The 19,339-nt window shown below is 50.5% G+C and overlaps 1 protein-coding gene across 3 annotated transcripts in view; it reads right to left on the bottom strand.

Annotated features, from left to right (window-relative positions):
- The window catches only part of MDGA1 (MAM domain containing glycosylphosphatidylinositol anchor 1), a 60,242-nt gene that overhangs the window by 21,598 nt on the left and 19,305 nt on the right, over positions 1-19,339 (bottom strand). For all 3 annotated transcript variants that reach the window (XM_027057841.2, XM_027057842.2, XM_053222861.1), the window contains exons 2-4: positions 8,136-8,275; positions 3,452-3,626; positions 645-841 (exon numbers count right to left, since the gene is read on the bottom strand). In XM_027057841.2, coding sequence (XP_026913642.1) covers positions 645-841; positions 3,452-3,626; positions 8,136-8,275 — 512 coding nt within the window. The remainder of the gene's footprint in view (positions 1-644; positions 842-3,451; positions 3,627-8,135; positions 8,276-19,339) is intronic.

Here is a 19,339-nt window from a genome sequence, read left to right as displayed (position 1 = left end):
CTCCGTAGCTTGAGCGTCTCTGGATGCGATGTCCTGGTACACACAGCCAGGACCACGCCTCAGCTTTCCCACTCTGGGAAAGGGAGCATAAGGAAGGAATCCTGCCCTGTCTTACAACCTATACAGACATGGGGTTGGCCCACAGGCCACGTCCACATGGGGAGCTTTGACAGCCACCAGGGATAGCCACCTCTGAAAGACTCCCCTGGCAGGACAGATTCATCACCATCTCCTGGGACTGGAGGGGACCCATGGGAAGCGCAGTCATCTCTCTGCCCCCCAACTCCTGCTGTGCCTGCCCAGGAGCCCCTCCCCTGCCATGTGCATGCAGGGATGACACATCCGCCCCTCGGGGGTGCCTTTTCTAACAAGCGATGTTCCAGGAAGACACGCTGCCTTGGGGACTCTGCTGTCCTCACCACTGCTCCCTGACCTTTCTGTCCTGATCTCATCTGGCCCAAGTTTTCTGAAGCCCAATCAGAACGCATGCTTCTGAGGTCAGAACAGAATCATTAGAGTCAGGGCAGCCCCTGGAACACCAGATCATGAGGCCTCAGTCCCCACGTTCCCCTCCCTTGCTGGGTGCACAAGGAAGAGTGTGGGGGGAGCCGTGAGGAGACAGGCCAGCTGCCGTCCATCCTGACCTGGGTGTAGAGGGGTTCATAGATGTCGACCCCATTGTCCTGGCTGTGGGACAGAGTGTCGGAGCCCCGCTTCCAGATGAAGCGGGCAGGCGGGTTGGAGTTGACAGTACAGCGCAGGAACACCGTCTTCTCCTGGTAGAAGTTGCCTCGAACGTCGCTCACCGTCTGGTGCACCGTCAGCACAGGCTCATCCAGGTCTGCAAGGACACAGCCCCAGCGAGGTCAGGGCTGGGTGACCCCCACGGTGGGGGGCTTGGGCTCCTGGCAGCCCCCCAGGAAAGCTAAGCCACCGTCAAGGGATGCCTCCAGAGAGCCAGATGCCGTCCCAGCCCTGCTTGCTTGACCAACGTGTTAGAGGCAGGGGAATGGACTTCATGGCTTCCTAGCTGTCCCTCACAGGAACTGCATGGGGGTGTCTACCTTCACCCTCCCATCATGGGATGGAGGAAGCAGGGCACACTGGAAATCAGGGCACTGTCCAAATCCAAGGTTACCTGTTAATTTGCAGTGTGGCCTGCCTAAGTCCCTTCTCTCTCTGGGCCTCTTTCCTCACTGGTAAACTGGACTCGATTGGTGGTTCTCACCTCTGTTTGCGTGACAGAATCACATGGAGATTTTCTTTTTTAATGCCAAAGCCTAGCAGAGCTCACTGATGGTGTCAGAAGTCACAAGAATGATTGCCTCTAAGGAGATTACTGAACTGGGAGGGAGCATGAGGGAACTGTCGGGGGTCCTGGAAATGCTCTTGAACTGGATGGTGTTTACATAGGCATACACATAAGAATTCATTGAACTGTACATTTAAGATTAATGCACTCTAGGGGCGCCTGGGTGGCTCAGTTCGTTAAGCGTCCAACTTCGGCTCAGGTTATGATCTCGCGATTTGTGGGTTCAAGTCCCTCATGGGGCTCTGTGCTGACAGCTTGAAGCCTGCTTTGGATTCTGTGTCTCCCTCTCTCTCTGCCCCTCCCCCACTCACTCTGTCTCTCGCTCTAAAAAACAAATAAACATTTAAAAAAATATTAGTTAACTCTATTGGATGTAAGTTAATCCTCAATTAAAAAAAAAAAAAAAAAAAGTTGAAGAAAAAATCCCAGGGCGCCTGTGTGGCTCCGTTGGTTAAGCATCCAATGTTGGCTCAGGTCATGATCTCACAGTCTGTGGGTTCGAGCCCCATGTCAGGCTCTATGCTGACAGCTCAGAGCCTAGAGCCTGATTCAGATTCTGTGTCTCGCCCCCCACCCCCAACCCCTGCTCTCTCTGCCCCTCCCCCACTTGTGCTCGCTTTCTCTCTCTCTCAAAAATAAATAAACTTAAAAAAAAAAAAAAGAAACGAAAACAATCCCGATGCCGGCCCCACCCCCAATTACATCAGAATCTCTGGAAGTGGGACCCAGGCATCAGTATTTTCTTTATAAGATCCCCTAGGAGGGGCCTGGGTGGCCCAATCAGTAAAGTGCCCAACTCTTGATTTGGGCTCAGGTCATGATCTTTGCAGTTCCTGGGATCAAGCCCCATGTCAGGCTCTGTACTGATGGCACAGGGCCTGCCTGGGATTCTCTCTCTCCCTCTCTCTCTCCCCTCCCCTGTTCACACACACACACTCTCTCTCAAAATAAATGAATAAACATTAAACCAAAACAAGAGCCCCTAGACATTCTAATGTACAGCCAGTGTTGTGAACCACAGGAATCAACAACCCACAGTCTAACATCCCACAAGAGGCATTCCAACATCCCGTCACTCTTTCCTTGCACAGCCCCCATGGACAGAAGTCATAACAAAGACCATGGGTGGAGGTAAGGTATTGATGACACCTAAGCCATGCCTGCCAGCCCTTTCCAGCACCAATAACTCAAAAAATGATCCTCAGCCCCAGGGTTTGGCAGGCCCTTGGGTGGCTGATGGGAGACAGAAGGGTCTAAGGTTCCAGTGGTCACCACTTGGGGGTCTCACCGGGGGGCGTGAGGCATAGTTAATGGGTAGAATCATTGCAGAAATTAAGATGGTGCCAGAGAGGCCCCTTGGGTTGGCTCTACGGTTTCTGGGTACCTAGGATCAGCCTGGGTGAGCACAGAGGCAGGTGGCAAGCAGTAAAATAGCCTCTTGGGGTTAATGGGGTATCTCCATGGAAGGTCGGTAGGGACTAGGGGCTTCTCATTCAACCAGCAGCAAGGACTGAGGGGTGCTTGGTTATGTAGGTGGTGGGGGTAGGGAAGATTCAGAGGTACCCTTGGGACAAAAGCAGAGATATGAGGTCCTGTGGGAAGGGCACTGGACCAGAGTCAAGAGCACCTTTGCAGGTGAACAAGTCACAAACACAAACCCTTGGTACCTCATATCATCTGTGAAAAAGAGTATAATCCAAACTGTCCTGCCCTCCCTGACAACTTTTTTTTTTTAAGTTTATTTATTTTGAGGGCAAGAGAGGGAGGGAAGGGTAGAGAGAGGGAGAGAGAGAATCCCAAGCAGGCTCTGCGCTGACAGCCACACAAGGCTTGAACCCACCAACAGTGAGATCATGACCTGAGCCAAACCAAGAGTTGGAGGCTTAGCCGACTGAGCCACGCAGAGGCCCCTCCCTGACCACTTTAGAGGGACGTTGCAAGGTTCATACAGATTACAGACGGATATGTGTGAATTGTATAGGATGATACGAGGAACAGCAGATATGCCCCTCTAGTCCGGGAGAGATAAGAAGGTCTCTACTGTCTTCTTCCATGGAGCTATTGCTTCTTCAGCCTCCTTTCCACCCGCCTCCTTCTTCCCAGGCTGAGCACGCGGGGGCACCCACGGCGCCAACTCACACTGCACATCCACACGAATAGACTTGATGGCGGGCACGCCCACGCCGTTCTCAGCCTTGCAGTAGTAGCGGCCGCCCTGTGTGCGTGCGATGCGCTCGATGCGCAGCGTCTCGTTGAACACTGACGTCTCCTGGAACTTGTCGGATGCGCTGCCCGCAGTCTTGGTCCAGCGCACCTGGACCGGCAGGGTGGGACACAGTCAGACGTGGCAGTGAGAGTGGGGGGCACACCCGGGCCTGGGAAACTAACCCAGACAGACTCCCAGGGATACACAGATGGGGTAGGACGCCTCAGGGAAGAGCCTGGGAAATCTGAGGTCGGATGGAGGAGGCTTTAAATAAGGCTGTGTAGTGCAGTGGTTAAGAGCATGGGTTTGGGCAAATTACCCAACCTTTCCTGCCTTCCTTTCCTCATTAGTAAAATAGAGAACATTATGCCCTCCTAAGGTTACTGGGAGGATTACATGCGCCTTAGTGCCTTAGTGCCTGTAAGACTAAGAATTTGGTAAAATTTTTAGTAGCCTTGGGTAGGCTATTCCTCTCTCAGCTTCAGATTTTTCATCTGTGAAAGAGGTCTCTGACGTAGCCAGCCTCCAAGATGGCCCCAGTGATCCCTGCCTCTAGTCCTTTTCTGTGGTGCCTTCCCACTTTGTACCAGGGCTGGTCTGTGTGACCAATATAACACAGCAGGCATGATGGTATGTCACTTCCAAGACCAGGTTATAAAAGACTGTGACTTCCATCTTGGGGAAAGCCATCTGGCTGTCACGAGCAGCCCTGTGCAGGGGTCCACAGGGAAATAATGGAAACCTCAGGTCAACAGCCACAGGAGTTAGCTTGCAAGTGGGTCCTCCAGCCCCAGTCAGTTCTCAAATGACTGCAGCCTCCTGAGATACCCTGAGCCAGAACTGGCCAGCTAAGCTGCTCCTGGATTCTGATCCCACAGGAACTGTGAGACACTAAGTGCCTACTGTTTTAAGTCCCTGAGTTTTACAGCATTTGTTATGCAGCAATAGATAACTGTAACTATCATATAGCATAATACTCACTTTGCAGAGTCATTGTGAGGTAGCCCCTGGCCCATATTAGTCATTCAACAAATTCCTATTATTATATTTGCCCTAAATTGTGGGAAACTATTGAGGATCACACAAGAAACTGGAGCTACTCCTCAGGGTACCAGACGTTTAAGAAAAATTGATCGGTTCCAGATGATGGAGTCTTGAGGACTGGGGGATGGGGTAGGGAAGTTTCCATCTTAAAGTTGGGGAAAATTGCTTATTACTGAGACAGGGCAAGGTGCCTGATGCTGGTGAATAGGTCAGGCCATAGGCCACAAAAACAGCAAGGCTCAGGAGAAGTGGGTGAAGGGCAACCTTCTCATTCAGAGAAGCGTCACTGCAGGCCTCATTGTTGCTACTGTCATCCCCCCGCCATCCTCAACTTTTCCCTCAGGGACCTAGAGGGGACAAAACCTGCAGAAGGCTACAGGCAATTTCAGGCAATTCATACTTAGGCCGGAGGGTGCTTTGGAGAGAAACCAAGGCCATGAGACTATCTTTTCTTTTACATTTGACATTTTGCAGTTTTACTGTGTTTATCTAGATGGGATGTGTTTAGAAACTGCTTTGGATTTGCTTTGTTTTATCCACCTGAGGGTTTGTACCTTTCTTCAGGTCAGCACAATTCTCAGTCTTTACCTCCTCGAATGTCGTCTTCTCTCAGTTTTTTCTAGTCTGTCCTTCCAGAATGCCTACATTTATGTTGGAGCTTGTCATTCTATTCTCCATGCCTCCCAGCTTCCTTTCCACATTTCCATCTCTTTGTCTCCTCCAGACCACACTGTAGTTGATTTCCCTGGATCTATCATCCAATTCGCTAATTTTCTCTTTAGCTATCTCTATGCACAGAGGCCAAGTTTTTAAAAAGACTGTGTTATTTTTATCTCTAGGATTTCTATTTGTTTTTCTCCCCCATATCTAACTGATCGGGTTGTACAATCTCTTGTCTTGTGGATTATATTCCTTTCATTATCTCTTGAAACACTTTAATCATATTTATTTTAAAGATCCTTTCAGATTGTTCTGTTATCTCTGTTTCCTCAGATGTGGATTGCTCAATTTTTTTTGGCGGGGGGAGGGGGGGAGGGTCTATGGATTGGCTCTCCTGGCAGTGTATTTTCAAATGTGTTTGGAAACTTTACTCCACAGGCTTGCATTTCATGGGAGTTTTCTTCCACAGAAGTCCCACTTTGGCCCTCACAGGCCTGTCTGTGGTATAGCTTTTATGGTCCCCAATGCCCAAGACACATAGGTTCACAGGTTCCAACTAGTTTTTATACTAATTTCTCAGCTTAGGGTTTCATCACCACTTGGATAGTGCAAGACACAGACAGCCTAAGGGTTGTGCTCCTTCGTAGGTGACTCTGTTTATACCCATGCCCTGAAGCAGAATCTGATCCCTGCTGTGACTCTAGGATGTGGGACAGAGCTCTTCTGATCCCCATTCACAGGTGATGCCCTTGTCCAGCTTCGTGCTTTAGGTAGAGAGTCTAGGTCTAACCTCCAAGCATAGATGGACCTGTGGCCTCAACTCATATCCCCCATGTGTGTGTTAATACTACTATCCCTGAGGTGAGTACGCAGTCCAAGCCCCTCCAAGGAGTTCTTCACCTTCTGCTCACTGCCATTGCTATAGATCCTTCATTTTGGCCCTCAAGATTCCCTCTCTGTTGCTACTTGTTTGGAGTGGGCAATTCCATGCCCACTCAGCCCCCCATCCTGACCTCAACGTGGGCCATGAGATGCTGCTTCCCTGTTCCCCTACTAGATTGGATGCTCCATGACAACAAAACTGTAACTGTATCTTTGGGACCCATCACAGTGCTGGGCACATAGCAGGTGCTCCATAAATATTTGTTGTAATGAACTGAGCAAACAAGGAGGTAGACGGCATTTCAGGAGAAGGGAGCAGAAGTGGCTAACGCAGGAATGAACAGGGTGTACTTGGGCAAGTGTGACTGGAGCACAGGGTGTGAGGAGGATGGCAATGGAGGTCAGACAGGCAGAAAGGCAGGTGGGACCAGCCTATGGGAGGTCTTCACTTCCACCCCTAGCAGCCTGAAATGGGTCTGGTAGGTAATAGGTAAACCATCGAAGGTGTCTGAGCTGGGGAGTGATAGGACAGAGCAGGTTTGAAGATGATGATTCTGGGAATGGGGTACAGAAGCAGAAGCATGGGGATCCAGTTAGTCTACTGCAGTGGTCCAAGGGATAAGACTGAAGGTCTGGCCTCCAGAAGTAATGAGGAATAGAAGCAGAAGACCCATGCGGGAGACATAAAAACAGAGGTCTCAGAGGCTGGCTAGATGTGGGGAATGAGAAGGCAGAGTCAAATATTAGCCCAAGGGTTTGAGCCTAGGTAGCAGGAGGAACAATGAAATCATGGATGGAAGTAGAAAAAAGAGTGTGTGCACGCACAGCCACAGACACAAACGACTCAAAAACGCGATGCACAAGGGGACACACGTAGATGGCCAGTGCAGCCTTAGGGAGAGATGGCCCAGCTGCCTCCCTGGCATTAGGGAGGACCATCCCGATGTCACACCTGATACAAACACCAACCTGAAGGCTGGCAGCATTGTTGTCACTTCTAAACAAAACTTTGAGAAGAAACGAGCAGTGATAATGGTTTTAGGTTGAGTCTTTAGGGGTCTCCTTGTCCATCTGCTGGTCTCAAGGCCAAACCCATCAAAGCCATCCCTCTTCCCAAGATTATCCCAAAAAACTATTTTGCATTTCACTGTCCTCCCTAGGATCCAATGAAAAATTTTCTGCTGCTCTTAAATGCCACGGCAGCTCACCAGCAAATTCCATCATTCCTCCAGCCCAGCTCCTGCCTCTTGCCACCAGCTTCGGTGAGAACTGGCCAACGCTTCTGACGGAACCATATACGTGGTCTGTGACAAAATTTACCTGGCTTCTGGTAAATTTACTCATCTTCTGCTGCTTTCTAATTGCTTTCAGGCTTTTACCATCAAGAATGTGGGGCTTGCCTACCTGAAGCCTCCTGAAGGAGAGAATGTATTATATGTTGTTGGTAACTCCTGGAGCCTCCAACCCAAAGATGGACACACTGGGAGGAGGTGCGCTAAAGCTACAGCGAACGCTGGTTCTGGATTCGAATTCCACTTCCACCCTCACAGGAGCTGTGTGATCTTGCGAGTTTACTCAACCTCCCTGAGCCTTGATTTCCTCAGCTGTGAAGTGGATGCCCTAATGTCTTCCTCACAGCATGGTCGTGAGGCTCCAACAAGAAAACACTGGAGGAAGTACCTAGCACAGTGTTGGCACGTGGTCTTCCCTCAAACGGAGGTTGAAGGTGCGTGTGAGGAAGCGTCTGCACAACAGATACAATGGGAATGAAGTAGAATTCAACTGACATTGAATTATTCCCTCAGTCGTCGATGTTTTCAGGTGAATAAGCTCACAGACTCCAGCCCTTCCCTACCGCGTTCATTTTCCAGCTATTCCCTAGCCCCAGCCTTCTGTGTTGGGTTTACTGGCCAACATCCACCTCTTACCCCCAGCTCCTGCTGCCTCTTCTCTAGCTCTGGGCCCAGAGTGGGGCGCGGAGTGAGGAGGTAAGGGCAGGGGAGGCACATGCGAGGCCAGGGTGGGACTTACCTGGGGCCGAGGGTGCCCGGTGACAAGGCACTGCAGCACGAGGGTGTCCCCCTCCCGGATGGTGTAGACGCGCTCACTGATGTTGTCCTCCTTCACCACACACGCCTGGCCCGCGTGGACGATTTGAGCCTGGGCGGGAGCTGGCGGGAGAGGGGGCAGGTTTAGGTAAGAGGCACCAAGGCCAGCGGGGGTCTAAGGCTCCCTCCTCTGAGTGTGTTAGGGGGAGATGTCAGCCCAGAACTCCCCAGGCCATTCCTTAGAGGCCTGACCTATGGAGCTCTGGAAAGAATACTCCCAGGGTCCCAGGCTAGGCCCAGAAAGGTCAAGGACTCAGGAAAGGGGCAGTTCATCCTCATCCCACCCTCCTTGCAAGAGTTCTGTGTTTTCAATGAGCTGATGAGTATGAGGGGCTCAGTAATCCATACAGATGGGTCATCTCTCCGTGAGCATCGCTGTCTTAGCAGCCTCTGTAGCAGAGACTGCTGGTGCTCCCCCAGGTCCCCATACCTGCCGGGTACATCCATCCCCCAGCTGCTAGGCACATACAGCTCACCTTCCCCTGGGAACTGTCCTTCACCAGTGGGAGCTGCCTGAGCCAGAAATGCCTGGGAGCTCTCCCCTTCCCCTAGTGCATATGCACATAGTCCAATGGCTGACAGATCCCCGTCTCCTGGTGGGATGACTATGGTGCCATTTGCACTCCAGAGCCCCCCTGGGAATAGGTTGAGGCTAAAACAACTGAACCACATTTCTGTCTGTCTGCTTCCCCATCCAGTTTCTCCTGAGAGCACTTTCCCAGCAAATCACTTGCCTGAACTATACCCCATCAACCATCCAGCCTTTACTTTTAGAGAGCTTAACTAACATATTTCCCAGCCCCACAGACTGCTCACTGCCCTCACCCAAAGGCCTGTTACTGTTCCCCCATTGCTCCTTGAGCAGGCCAACCTCTTCTTCTAGGGACAAGTTCTCTCCAGGGGCCTGGAAGCCTCCAAAAGACTGGCTCCTCCCTGGCCTTTCTCACGTGACCAGGGCTGGGGGACCAGGGCTAGGATGTGGCTGGGACACCCAAAGGGAAAATGACTGGATTGGGAAAGTACACAGTCCCTCCCTAAGTGTCTAGCCCCTAGCCCAGCAATGTTTGGGCTTGGAAAAGGAGGGCAAGACCCCCCGAGTTCCTACCTGTCTGCTCTCAGCTGAGGGTAGAGAAAATGGAGGTAGGAAGGCTAATCCGGGGCACAAGGGGGTGAAAACAGAGTCCTTGCCCTAAAGAGGTGTACAAAGATGCGATAAAGCCTGTGCATAAGATGTGTAACTTCCTCCAGGAATCATCCCATGATTGACCTGCACCCTCCCTCCTTCTGTATCCATCACTATCCCAGTACAACAATAAAGCATCAATCTGTGTGTCTGCCAGATTCAGAATTCTTGTCTTTCTGCCTACCCAACCATGAGTTTCACCTTGATGTTCCCAGTGAATGTTGGGTGAATGAATCTACAAGAACATCCCATGGCAATGTGTCTAAGCATTGTAAGAGAGGTGGAGAGGGCCCAGAAGGTCAGAGGAGAGAGAGAGAGAGCACTGTCTGCTAGAGAAAGAATCACAGAAGAGATAGCCTTCTAACCAGGCCTCAGAGAACAAGGGACTTTGTGCAGGTTGACCGGGCAGAGTCCTGTCTAATATGTATTACCTGGAGTAAACCCTTAGTGGTCTTTGGACCTTCATTTTCTCATCTCTGAAACAGAGAGAGTGCTGCCAGGCCTGAGAACTCACAGGGGTGGGTGTGACAGTAACACAGGCAAAATGACAAGTGCTTAGGAGACCCCTAATGTGTTCTAGAGCTGCCGCAAGTAGACCTTAACAGAACCTCTCCGACCAAATCCACTGGGGCAGTCAGGAACTAATTACAGAGGTGGGTCCACAGAGGCAGCCCAGCTGTAGGTCAAGAAGCTTGTGGGGCAGCAACAGGGAGCAACCCAGGGCCATGTTTAACCAGGAGAGTCTCTGCAAACAGCAGCGGCTCCTGCAAACAGTGGCAGCTGCCAAGAACCCAGAGTCTGAGTGTCCAGACAACCTTCTGGACCACCGGGCTGCCACAGAAAAAGGAACCTAGGCTAGTCGTCAGGGGATAAGCTACGCAACCTTGGGCAAGTCAGACCTCCTGGGCCTCAGTTTCCCCACCTATATAGCATGGGAGTGGGTTTAGATGACCTCTGAGATCCCTTTCAACTCACACTTTCTATGAATTTTGTAATCAGCGCATAGTGCATATAGAAGACGCACCCTAGAGTCTGGGGAATGGGTCTGAAACTGTCACCCACACACCTCCCTGCAATGCAAATGCAGGCACATCACCACACCATGGAAGAGAGAGCCATCTGTGGCCAAGGTCCCCAGCAATCTCATGAGGAAATGACCCACCAATGCAGGACGCGCATGCCAGTTGCTGATAAGATCAGAAGGTCGCGTGGATGTCTATAAGAAGCCTGGGGTGCCTCTCAACAAGGAAGACATTGATTTAATAGGCTCCAGTGGAAGATAAGCTGGAATCCTGGACACTGTGGCTCGCCAATAGCCAGGCAGTGTTGTCACAACAGAAGGTTTGGTGACTGATAAGGAATATTGAAAAGGAGCTGGAGAGCCACACTTTCTCAGGGTCTGGACGGCACAGGCCAGGAAAAAACGGGGCCTGGCCAGCAGACAGAAGGCCTCTGGCCACCTGACAAGTTTCCTCACTGGAGATGGGGCATCATGGATGATGACATCATGAAGATTACCCAACTCCCTTTGATGACATTGACTCTTAAGAACATCAAACTCTAAAATGATGGAACCACTTTGGAAGAGAATTTGGCAGTACTTACTCAAGCTGTTCAAGGGTACACCCCATGACACAGCAATCCCACTCCTGGGTTGTACCCAGTAGAAACGAGTGCTTATAACAACCAAACAATAGGGGCGCCTGGGTGGCTCAGTCAGTTGAGCGTCCAACTTCGGCTCGGGTCATGACCTTGCAGTTTGTGGGTTCGAGCCCCACGTCAGGCTCTGTGCTGACAGCTCGGAGTCTGGAGCCTGCTTCGGGTTCTGTGTCTCCCTCTTTCTCTGCCCCTCCCCTGCTCATGCTCTGTCAACAATAAATAAATATTAAAAATTTTTTTTTTAAATAACAAACAATAGGTCCAAGAATATTCATAGCAGCTTTCTTCATTATAGCTAAACACAAGAAACAGCCCATGTGTCCATCAAGACTAGCATGGATAAATAAATTCTGGTATAATCATACAATGGAATATTACACTAAAAAAAAAAAACACTGATAGACACAACGTCATTGTTGAATCTCACATGCACAATTTGAGTGGAGGAACTCAGAGACGAAAGAGTAAAGAGTATGTGATTTCATATATCTGCAATTCAAAACTGGAAAAAACCCATCTTAAAGCAATAGAGATCTAAACAGTAGTTGCCCTTGGGTGGGGATAGGGATTATTAACCGGGACAGGCACAAAAGAAGTTTCTGGGGAGAAGATGAGATCCCATCTGGTGGGATGGAAATGTCTACATCTTAATCTGGGTGGTGGTTATAGGAGTGGATAGAGATGTAAAAATGTGTCAGGTTATTTGCTTAAGGTTTTACTGTACTCAGTTACACTTCAGTTTTAAAAAACTGCCCACTGAGATCACCCAGTTCCTTCTGTTGACACTAACCATTACCCTACCCACTCCCTTCACTCTGACTCCTTGATGAGCTGCCTCCCATGGCTGACTTCTTCACAGTGCAGATTTTCCCTCTGGAGCAAGTGGTGCCCAGGCTCCCTTGGCCTTGGCATTTCAATCTCCCCATCACCTCCCACTGAGCTTTGTTAACATGAATCAGCCTCTCTGACTCTGGTCACCTCTGGAGTGGCTACAACTGTGATCTGGACCCTGAACCAACAGAGTCCCCACCAACTCATGGGCCCCTAATGGGATTCTGTCCCACTTAACCTCCCGCTCCACACACCCCAGGAAGGCACCACCAGCAGTAGCATCTTCGGTTCCAAAGGCAACTAGGCCAGGGCCTGTGTCAAGAGGCACCATGACATCATAATCCCTGCATTCAGTCTGTCAAACAACAAATGCTCCGAGCAGGGGCTGCTGTGCTGGGTGCTGGAGAGACTGTCATGAAAAGCAAACAATGAAAAGAGCATTGTTGGGGAGACAGCACACAAGGGAACTGAAATGAACAGGGTGGTTTCAGAGTGTTGTAAGTGCTAAGACTACTCTAGAGCAGGGGATGCGTCACGGAACAGTGACAGCAGAGGAGAGACATGGTTTAGAGAAATGGGAAAAGCAGACAATCTGGGACTAATTCCTGGCTCTGCCATCCACTAGCTGAGTGACATTAAGCAAATTACTTAACCTCTCTGAGCCTCAGCCTCTTCATTCATAAAATGGGAACAAAAATGCCTTCTTCCAGGGCTGGTGTGAGGGTTTAATACAAGACCTGTAAAACATCTGGCCATACAAGACGTGCTCTCCCAATAAATGACAGTTCCTGGGGCACCTGGATGGCTCAGTTGGTTGAGTTCCTGACTCTGGATTTTGGTTCAGGTCATGATGTCACAGTCGTGGGATCGAACCCCACACTGGGCTAATGCTGGGCATGAAGCCTACCTAAGCTTCTCTCTCCCTTCCCTCTCTGCCCCTTCCCCACTCCCTCCCTCTTAAAAATAATAATAATCATAGGGGTCCTCGGTGGCTCAGTCAGTTGAGCATCCCATGTCGGCTCAGGTCAGGATCTCACAGTTTGTGAGTTCGAGCCCCGCGTCAGGCTCTGTGCTGACAGCTCAGAGCCTGGAGCCTGTTTCAGATTCTGTGTCTCCCTCTCTCTGTCCCTTCCCCGCTCATGCTCTGTCTCTGTCTCTCAAAAATGAATAAACGTCAAAAAAATTTTTTAATAAAAAAAAAATAATAAATAAATAAATAAATGACAGTTCCTGAGATGATTAAATAGGGACAAGAGATGGGGACAGGAGACCACCCTCTGTGGCTCCCTCTATATCCCAGCACGGAGACACTGAAAACAGACATAAAGCCGACAGGGATGTTTCACGAATATGTTAAAATTCATGTTGCGGGCTGTGCATGGCTTCAGAGGAGCTGGGAGCAAGGGGAGGGATGGGACCCCTCTAAGCATCCCTCTTAGCATCCAGCACGTCTAGCTCTCGGCAAGTTACTTTGTGACTTTAGCAAGTTACTTAAGCCTCGATTTTCTCATTTGTAAAACGGGGTTGTTGTGAGGAATACATCAGTAACGCACACAAAGTGTTTAAAACAGTGTCTGGCACACAGTAAACCATCCACACATGTTGGCATCATTATTCTATAAATGATCCTGCACTCCTTTCAAGAATCCACCTCCCTGGGGGCCTGCAAGCCCTCTGCACAAGAGGACCCTGCCTTATTGGCCACAGATGGTGAGGAGTGATACATTCCTGCGGTCCACTGTGTATATTTCCAAGCTCCTCACCTCGTTCAGAGAGGCAGAAAGAGCAAGTCCTATTTAGCCTCTTTCAGCAGAGAAGAAAACCGAGGCCCAGAGAAGAAAATGCCCCGTCCGCGTCACTCACTCACACAGGACAGGAGCGGAGCTGGGACTTGAACCCAGGCCTTTCACCTGCTAGCTTGGCACTCCATTCACTGTCCCAGTCCTCCACGGACTCCCCTACCCCTGCCTTGTGTCACCAGGGAGCCTGTCGCAGCACAGAACCACCAGCCCTTACTCTTCAGGGACAGGCCTCAGAGTTTGTATTTGTAACAAGCTTCTTGGAAATTCGGGAGGCTGGATTTGATCCCCTCTGCTTGACACCACATCGGTAGAAAATAGGGCGGGATTTTGGAAACAAGTATGTTTCCCTGCTTCTTGTCTATGAGACTTTTCCTATTTCACTCTCCTGAGCTCTAGCCACAAACCCCCATGGAAAAGGAAACTGGTGTCTCCCAAGCTGTGTGCCGTAAGGTGTTGATCGATAGTCCTCTGCGGAGTAAGTATGCTGATGCTGTGTCTTCTCTCCTTCCCAGAGTGTGTCGGCACCCAAGTGTGTATTGTTAAAGGCTCTGAAAAGTCCTGCAGTAAACACACCTATGTAACTTGGTGTTAAGCCGGTGCTTTCCAAATAAATTTGACCGTGTAGTGCTTTCTTCACAGAGGATCTCTTAGTGTCGTGACAGCTAGAAGCATTGTGTAAAACGAGTGGAGAAATGTTGATCCAAAGCTCAGCATAAAACTCATGGCTATGGAGACAAATAACATGGCCTTCCCCAGCCTGTGTCCGAAAACAGCCAAGCCAGCATGAGAGATGTTCCCCACCGGGCAACATCGTAAGGAGTTCAGCTGAGGCAGAAATAGTGAGTCCCTGGTAGAGTGCTTCCGGCCTATCTGTGTACTCCTTTTCCCCTAAAAAAAAAACCAAAAAAACACAGACCCCAAATTCCAGGTGAGGGGCGGGTAGGGACAGCCAGCACCCAGCAGGCCCAGGGAGGAAGCCACAAACTCTCAAGGACTCATGTTAAGATGAATTCCAACTTGCCCACTGGGCTTTGGAAGAGAATTGTCACCGGAACCTGGAAGGGAAATTTCATCAAGGACCTCATCCCTCATCAGAGAATTTCCTCCCCGGCACTAGCCAGGGTACAGAGGGTGCTATCAAATGCACAAGGATGAGACGGTAAGACGTAGAGCCATATAAAGCAGGCAGATAGCAAAATGAATAGGAAAACCTTAATAAATTATTTTTTTTAAGCAATCTCTAGCACCCAATGTGGGGCTCGAACTCGTGACCCCAAGATCTGGAGCTACACACTCTTCTGACTGAGCCAGCCACGTGCCCCTGGAAAACCTTAATTTAAAGCTCCATCAGCTTTCCTTCAGGTTTCCTACCCCACATTTAGAAAGGTTAATCATTAAAAAAAAAAAAAAAAAAAAAAAAAGATTAATCATAGTCGGGTATGGGCTGCTGTCGTGCTTTCTGCCCCTGACTCTTTCAGGGAAAGTGTGTGTCTGCAGGAGTCCTGGGACACTTGCAGAGGAGGTGGGGACGAGAGAAAGGAAGCAGGCTGCAGACTTCCCAGCCTGGAGTTGGTTCTCTCCGCCCAGTTACCAGCAGACAGGGTGAATGCCATCATCCTAACAGCCTCCCACAGCACCACTGAGTGCTCTGGGCCAGGCAATACGGAATCAGGATCTGTGCTCTGGTCCTTCCTTCTATCAGACCGTCAACACATCCTTATGGATATGAGGTGCTGAGCTTGGTGCCAGGGAGAACTAGGGACGTGTACAGAGGCTCAGGAAGGTTAAGTACGTTGTTCAACGATGCTCTGCTGATTTAGAGTCTGGTTCTCTGACTCTTATGCCAAGCCCCATGCATTTCCAGGTCCTAAGTGCCTGACACAGTGCTGAGGACTTAGGGCTCAGGGTGCAGGGCACAGTCTCCAAGTCGCTACCTGGGCCAGTCCCAGGCAGCATCCTTGGAAGCTATCCTTCCCTCGCCCTCCCAGCTCCTGGTATGCACATGTTTATTGATCCTTTTATACATGTAATGCAAATGGACACTTAATAATTTAGCAGAGTTAACAGTGCTGAAATATTAACAGGTTTTTCTCTTTTAATTAGCCGCTCAAAGAATGGTGGCCAGGGTCTTGGAGGAGGCTCTCGGGGCAGGGCACCTGGCCAGCTCGGCCTGGGCATCCTTCTGCCCGGGACAATGCTCTGTACCTCTTCAGCAGACCATGGGCCATCAAACATGGACCTCTTGGGAAAATTAGCCCTTCTGTGCTCTCCACAGCAGGGCTTTGCCCTGCCCTCCCCTTTGCCCTGCCCTCCCCTTAGCCTCCCCTTAGCTCTGTGGAGCAGGCTAATACCTGTCCTCTGTTCCCCATCCAGAATGAACCAGGTGACCTCAGGAGCACTCCAAGTCTAAGGGAGGCTCCAGTTCTACGCTGGGAAAACCAGTCTGAAACAGTCTCTCCCATCCCTCCCCATCTCCTCTGGCCTCATCTTAATGCTGGTCATCTTGAGGGGAAGCACCGTCACACTCCGGTCATTCTCTCGGGCCATTAGACCTCAGTGCAAGCTGATTCCCTCGCCACCCTCCCTCTCGTTCCTTGCCTCCCAACACTTCAAAGACACACACATTGCCTGTTTATTTGCCATCGATTCATTGATTTGTTCTGCAGTATTTCCTGAGCACCTATTGTGTGAAATGTCCTGCCCCGGCACCAGACAGAATCAGAGCCGAATCAGGCAGAGCCATCCTCAGTGAGGAACTTCTTCTGTCTTCGCTCTGCGGCAGACCACATTAGAGTCTGCTCCCCACCGCAAGCTCTTTTTTTGCTCATCAGAACCAAACCCATATGCAGCTGACCTCCTCTCTGACCACAAAAATCTCTGCCCGACCCGAGCGTATCTGTCTCTGACCTCCAAGTACAAGGTGCTGTCACTGAATACGAGAGCAGCCATCGCAGGAAGGATCAGCACACAGGCTGCCGCCCTATCACCACGGCTGAGCATGAAAAGTCTGCTTCCATGGTCAGATGCAGGGCTTGACACTACTTGCAGGGCCTGGTTCCATCTTCAGGGGCCGATGGGGGGTGGCGTCTTGTGCCATTGGCACAGCCTGGTGCCCTTGACACACTTCCTCTGCTGGAAGTGGTGGCCAGTCCACCTGTGCCCCGGGCCCAGAGAACGTTCAGCACCCTTGCACCTATATCCTGGCCTCATGAGAAGGCACATAGTTGTTGAGAGGGCCAGGTTATCCTCCTGGACTCTTCATTGTGCATCAACAGAAGTGTGATAGGCACACCACTTAGGGAACTCTGGGATGTTGGGACAGGCCATGGGGAAAGCCCTCTAAACTGGGATTCTGAGGTCCCTGAGGGTAGCTATAAGGGATGTTCTCCCTGGGTCACAGGAGACCAGGATCAAAACTCTCAACAGTGAGAGGACCTAGGGCAACTCTAAGCAGTGAAGGCAGGATGCTCAGGGAAGAGAGGAGAAAGGCACATGCCCTAAGTCTGGCTCTGCTTCATCTGAGGCACATGCTTTCTCTTAAGATTAAGCCACTGTAAGCCTGGGGGCTGCCCGGATGGTGTGGTATGAGGGGCCGAAGGCAGGACTCCATCTCTCATCTAATTACTATAAGAAACAGAAGCCTCAATTTCTTCGATCTGCAAATGGAGAAAATACATCTCAGGCACTAGGGGAGATAACTAACTTCTGGGTTGCAAGAATTAAATGAGAAAACGTACATTGGGTCCATAACACAATGACTAGTATCTAGTAGGTACTAACAAATGTTAGTCCCTTTTCCATTTAATAATATAGCTCGAGACTCTTCAGGAACCTGCTCAAAGGGCCTGCGATAAGAAAATGTAAAACTGGATGAAGAGGTCTACTTTAGGGAGAATGCCAAGAGCCCTGATCTCAAGAGATAAGAACAGCAAGGTGGGCTAACGGAGGTAATCATGGGAAGGAAAGATCTCCCCAAGAGAACATACAGGATGACGGTGGGAGAGAGAGTCTGCCACCCATCAGGGCAGAGAATGGCTTCTAGAACCCAGGACCTCAGCTGCCGGGCCCAGGGATGTGTGGCCCAGGGACACGGGGTCACTCGTGTTAATTCTCCTGCTTGAGTCCCAGCTACCCAGCCCTGCCAAGCTCTGCCAGTCCTGGGGACCCCATCACTGTCGCTCACTTGGCTCCCCACCTTGGCAGGAGACCGGACACTGGATATGACCAAGCCCCCACACCTATTGACCCAAACCCATGGAAGGATCCAAACCTACTGGAGTAGACACAGCCCTGGGCATGGGGTTCTTGTCCAGGCCATTGCAGTAATTGCTGTGTGGCCTGGGGCAAATCGTTAACCCTCTTGTCTAGAGCCTCAGTCTCCTGACTATAAAATGGGCATAAGCGCGCTCTCTATTGTGAGTGTGAAATACGGTAAGAATGCCATCCGCCAAGCACAGTGCATGCTGCCTAGTAGACACTCAAGAATTATAGCTAGAAGGGAGCAAAATAAAACCAAACTCACAGCTCAGGTGTGTCTGCCATGAGAAGCCCCTGGTCTGAGAGTTACAGCTTCCAATGTAGAGCCCAACAGCCCCCTGAGTGGCCCTGTCCCTAGGGGCACCGAGGCTCCAGTGCACCTGCGCTAGGTACAACACTGGGCCTGGGGCACATCCTGGGTGGGACCAGAGACACGCTGCCAGGTCTAGGCCCCCAACCCAGAACACAGAGCTTGGGCCAGTCCTAGGCCAGGCAATGGAAAGAGTTATGGCTTTGCTGAAGGACCCCCAAAGCCACACCTGACCCCCAAATGCAGAGGCCTCCTCTAAGCCCCACGGAGCTGAGACCCAACCTGGCAGCGCAGGGCACTGGTTGGGGCCTGGCCCACGCTGGCTGTGGGAGCCGATGGGAGACAACAGGGCTAGGGCACTGAATTTGGGCTGAAATGGGTACCTGCGGATCCTGGGCCCACAGAAGGAATGGGATGGGGACAGGTGGGTGGGAATCCTATATAACAAACCCGCAAGAACTGTTTGGAGGTTTTGCTATGGCACTTAACTTGACTAAACTCCCATTCTGCCATACGAAACAGAAGCCAATAGTATTACACTCACAGCGCCTTATTAACTGAGGTGACATATCAGCAAGCTCCATGTAAACTATGAAGTTCTGCACAGATCAGGTCTTATTGGGTGCTCAAAGACCCAAACGTGGCTTCAGGAAGTGAAAATTGGAAGTTAAGAAACAAGCCATAATGCACCTATTAAGCCAGTGAAAATAAATTAGGAGGATCAAATCCTTTGTGGCTGGGTTGTGTGCAAAGCTGGCTCAAACTCTTTGTCGCACGACCCGGCGGTGCAAAATGAGAACCATAAAACTGTTCCTATCCTATGACCTATTAGGCAATCTCACTTTGGGGAACAGGCCCCAAGGACGTAATTTAAAAGGAAAAAGTAATTCACATAAGGATATTCACGGCAGAGCTATTTAGAAGAAGGGGAAATTGGCACCTTCCCAAACACTCCGCCACAGAGAGATGGTCACCAGGCTCCAGAGTATCGATGCAGGGGGTGCCCTGTAGCTATTAAAGTGACAGGTCCGAGGTCTCAGTCAATACCAGGAGACGTGTGTAGGAGATAAAGTCGGCCGACAAAG

The sequence above is a fragment of the Acinonyx jubatus genome, chromosome B2 (genome assembly GCF_027475565.1).
Source record: "Acinonyx jubatus isolate Ajub_Pintada_27869175 chromosome B2, VMU_Ajub_asm_v1.0, whole genome shotgun sequence".
Taxonomy (NCBI): Eukaryota; Metazoa; Chordata; class Mammalia; order Carnivora; family Felidae; genus Acinonyx; species Acinonyx jubatus.
This window is presented reverse-complemented; position numbering and strand designations above follow the sequence as displayed.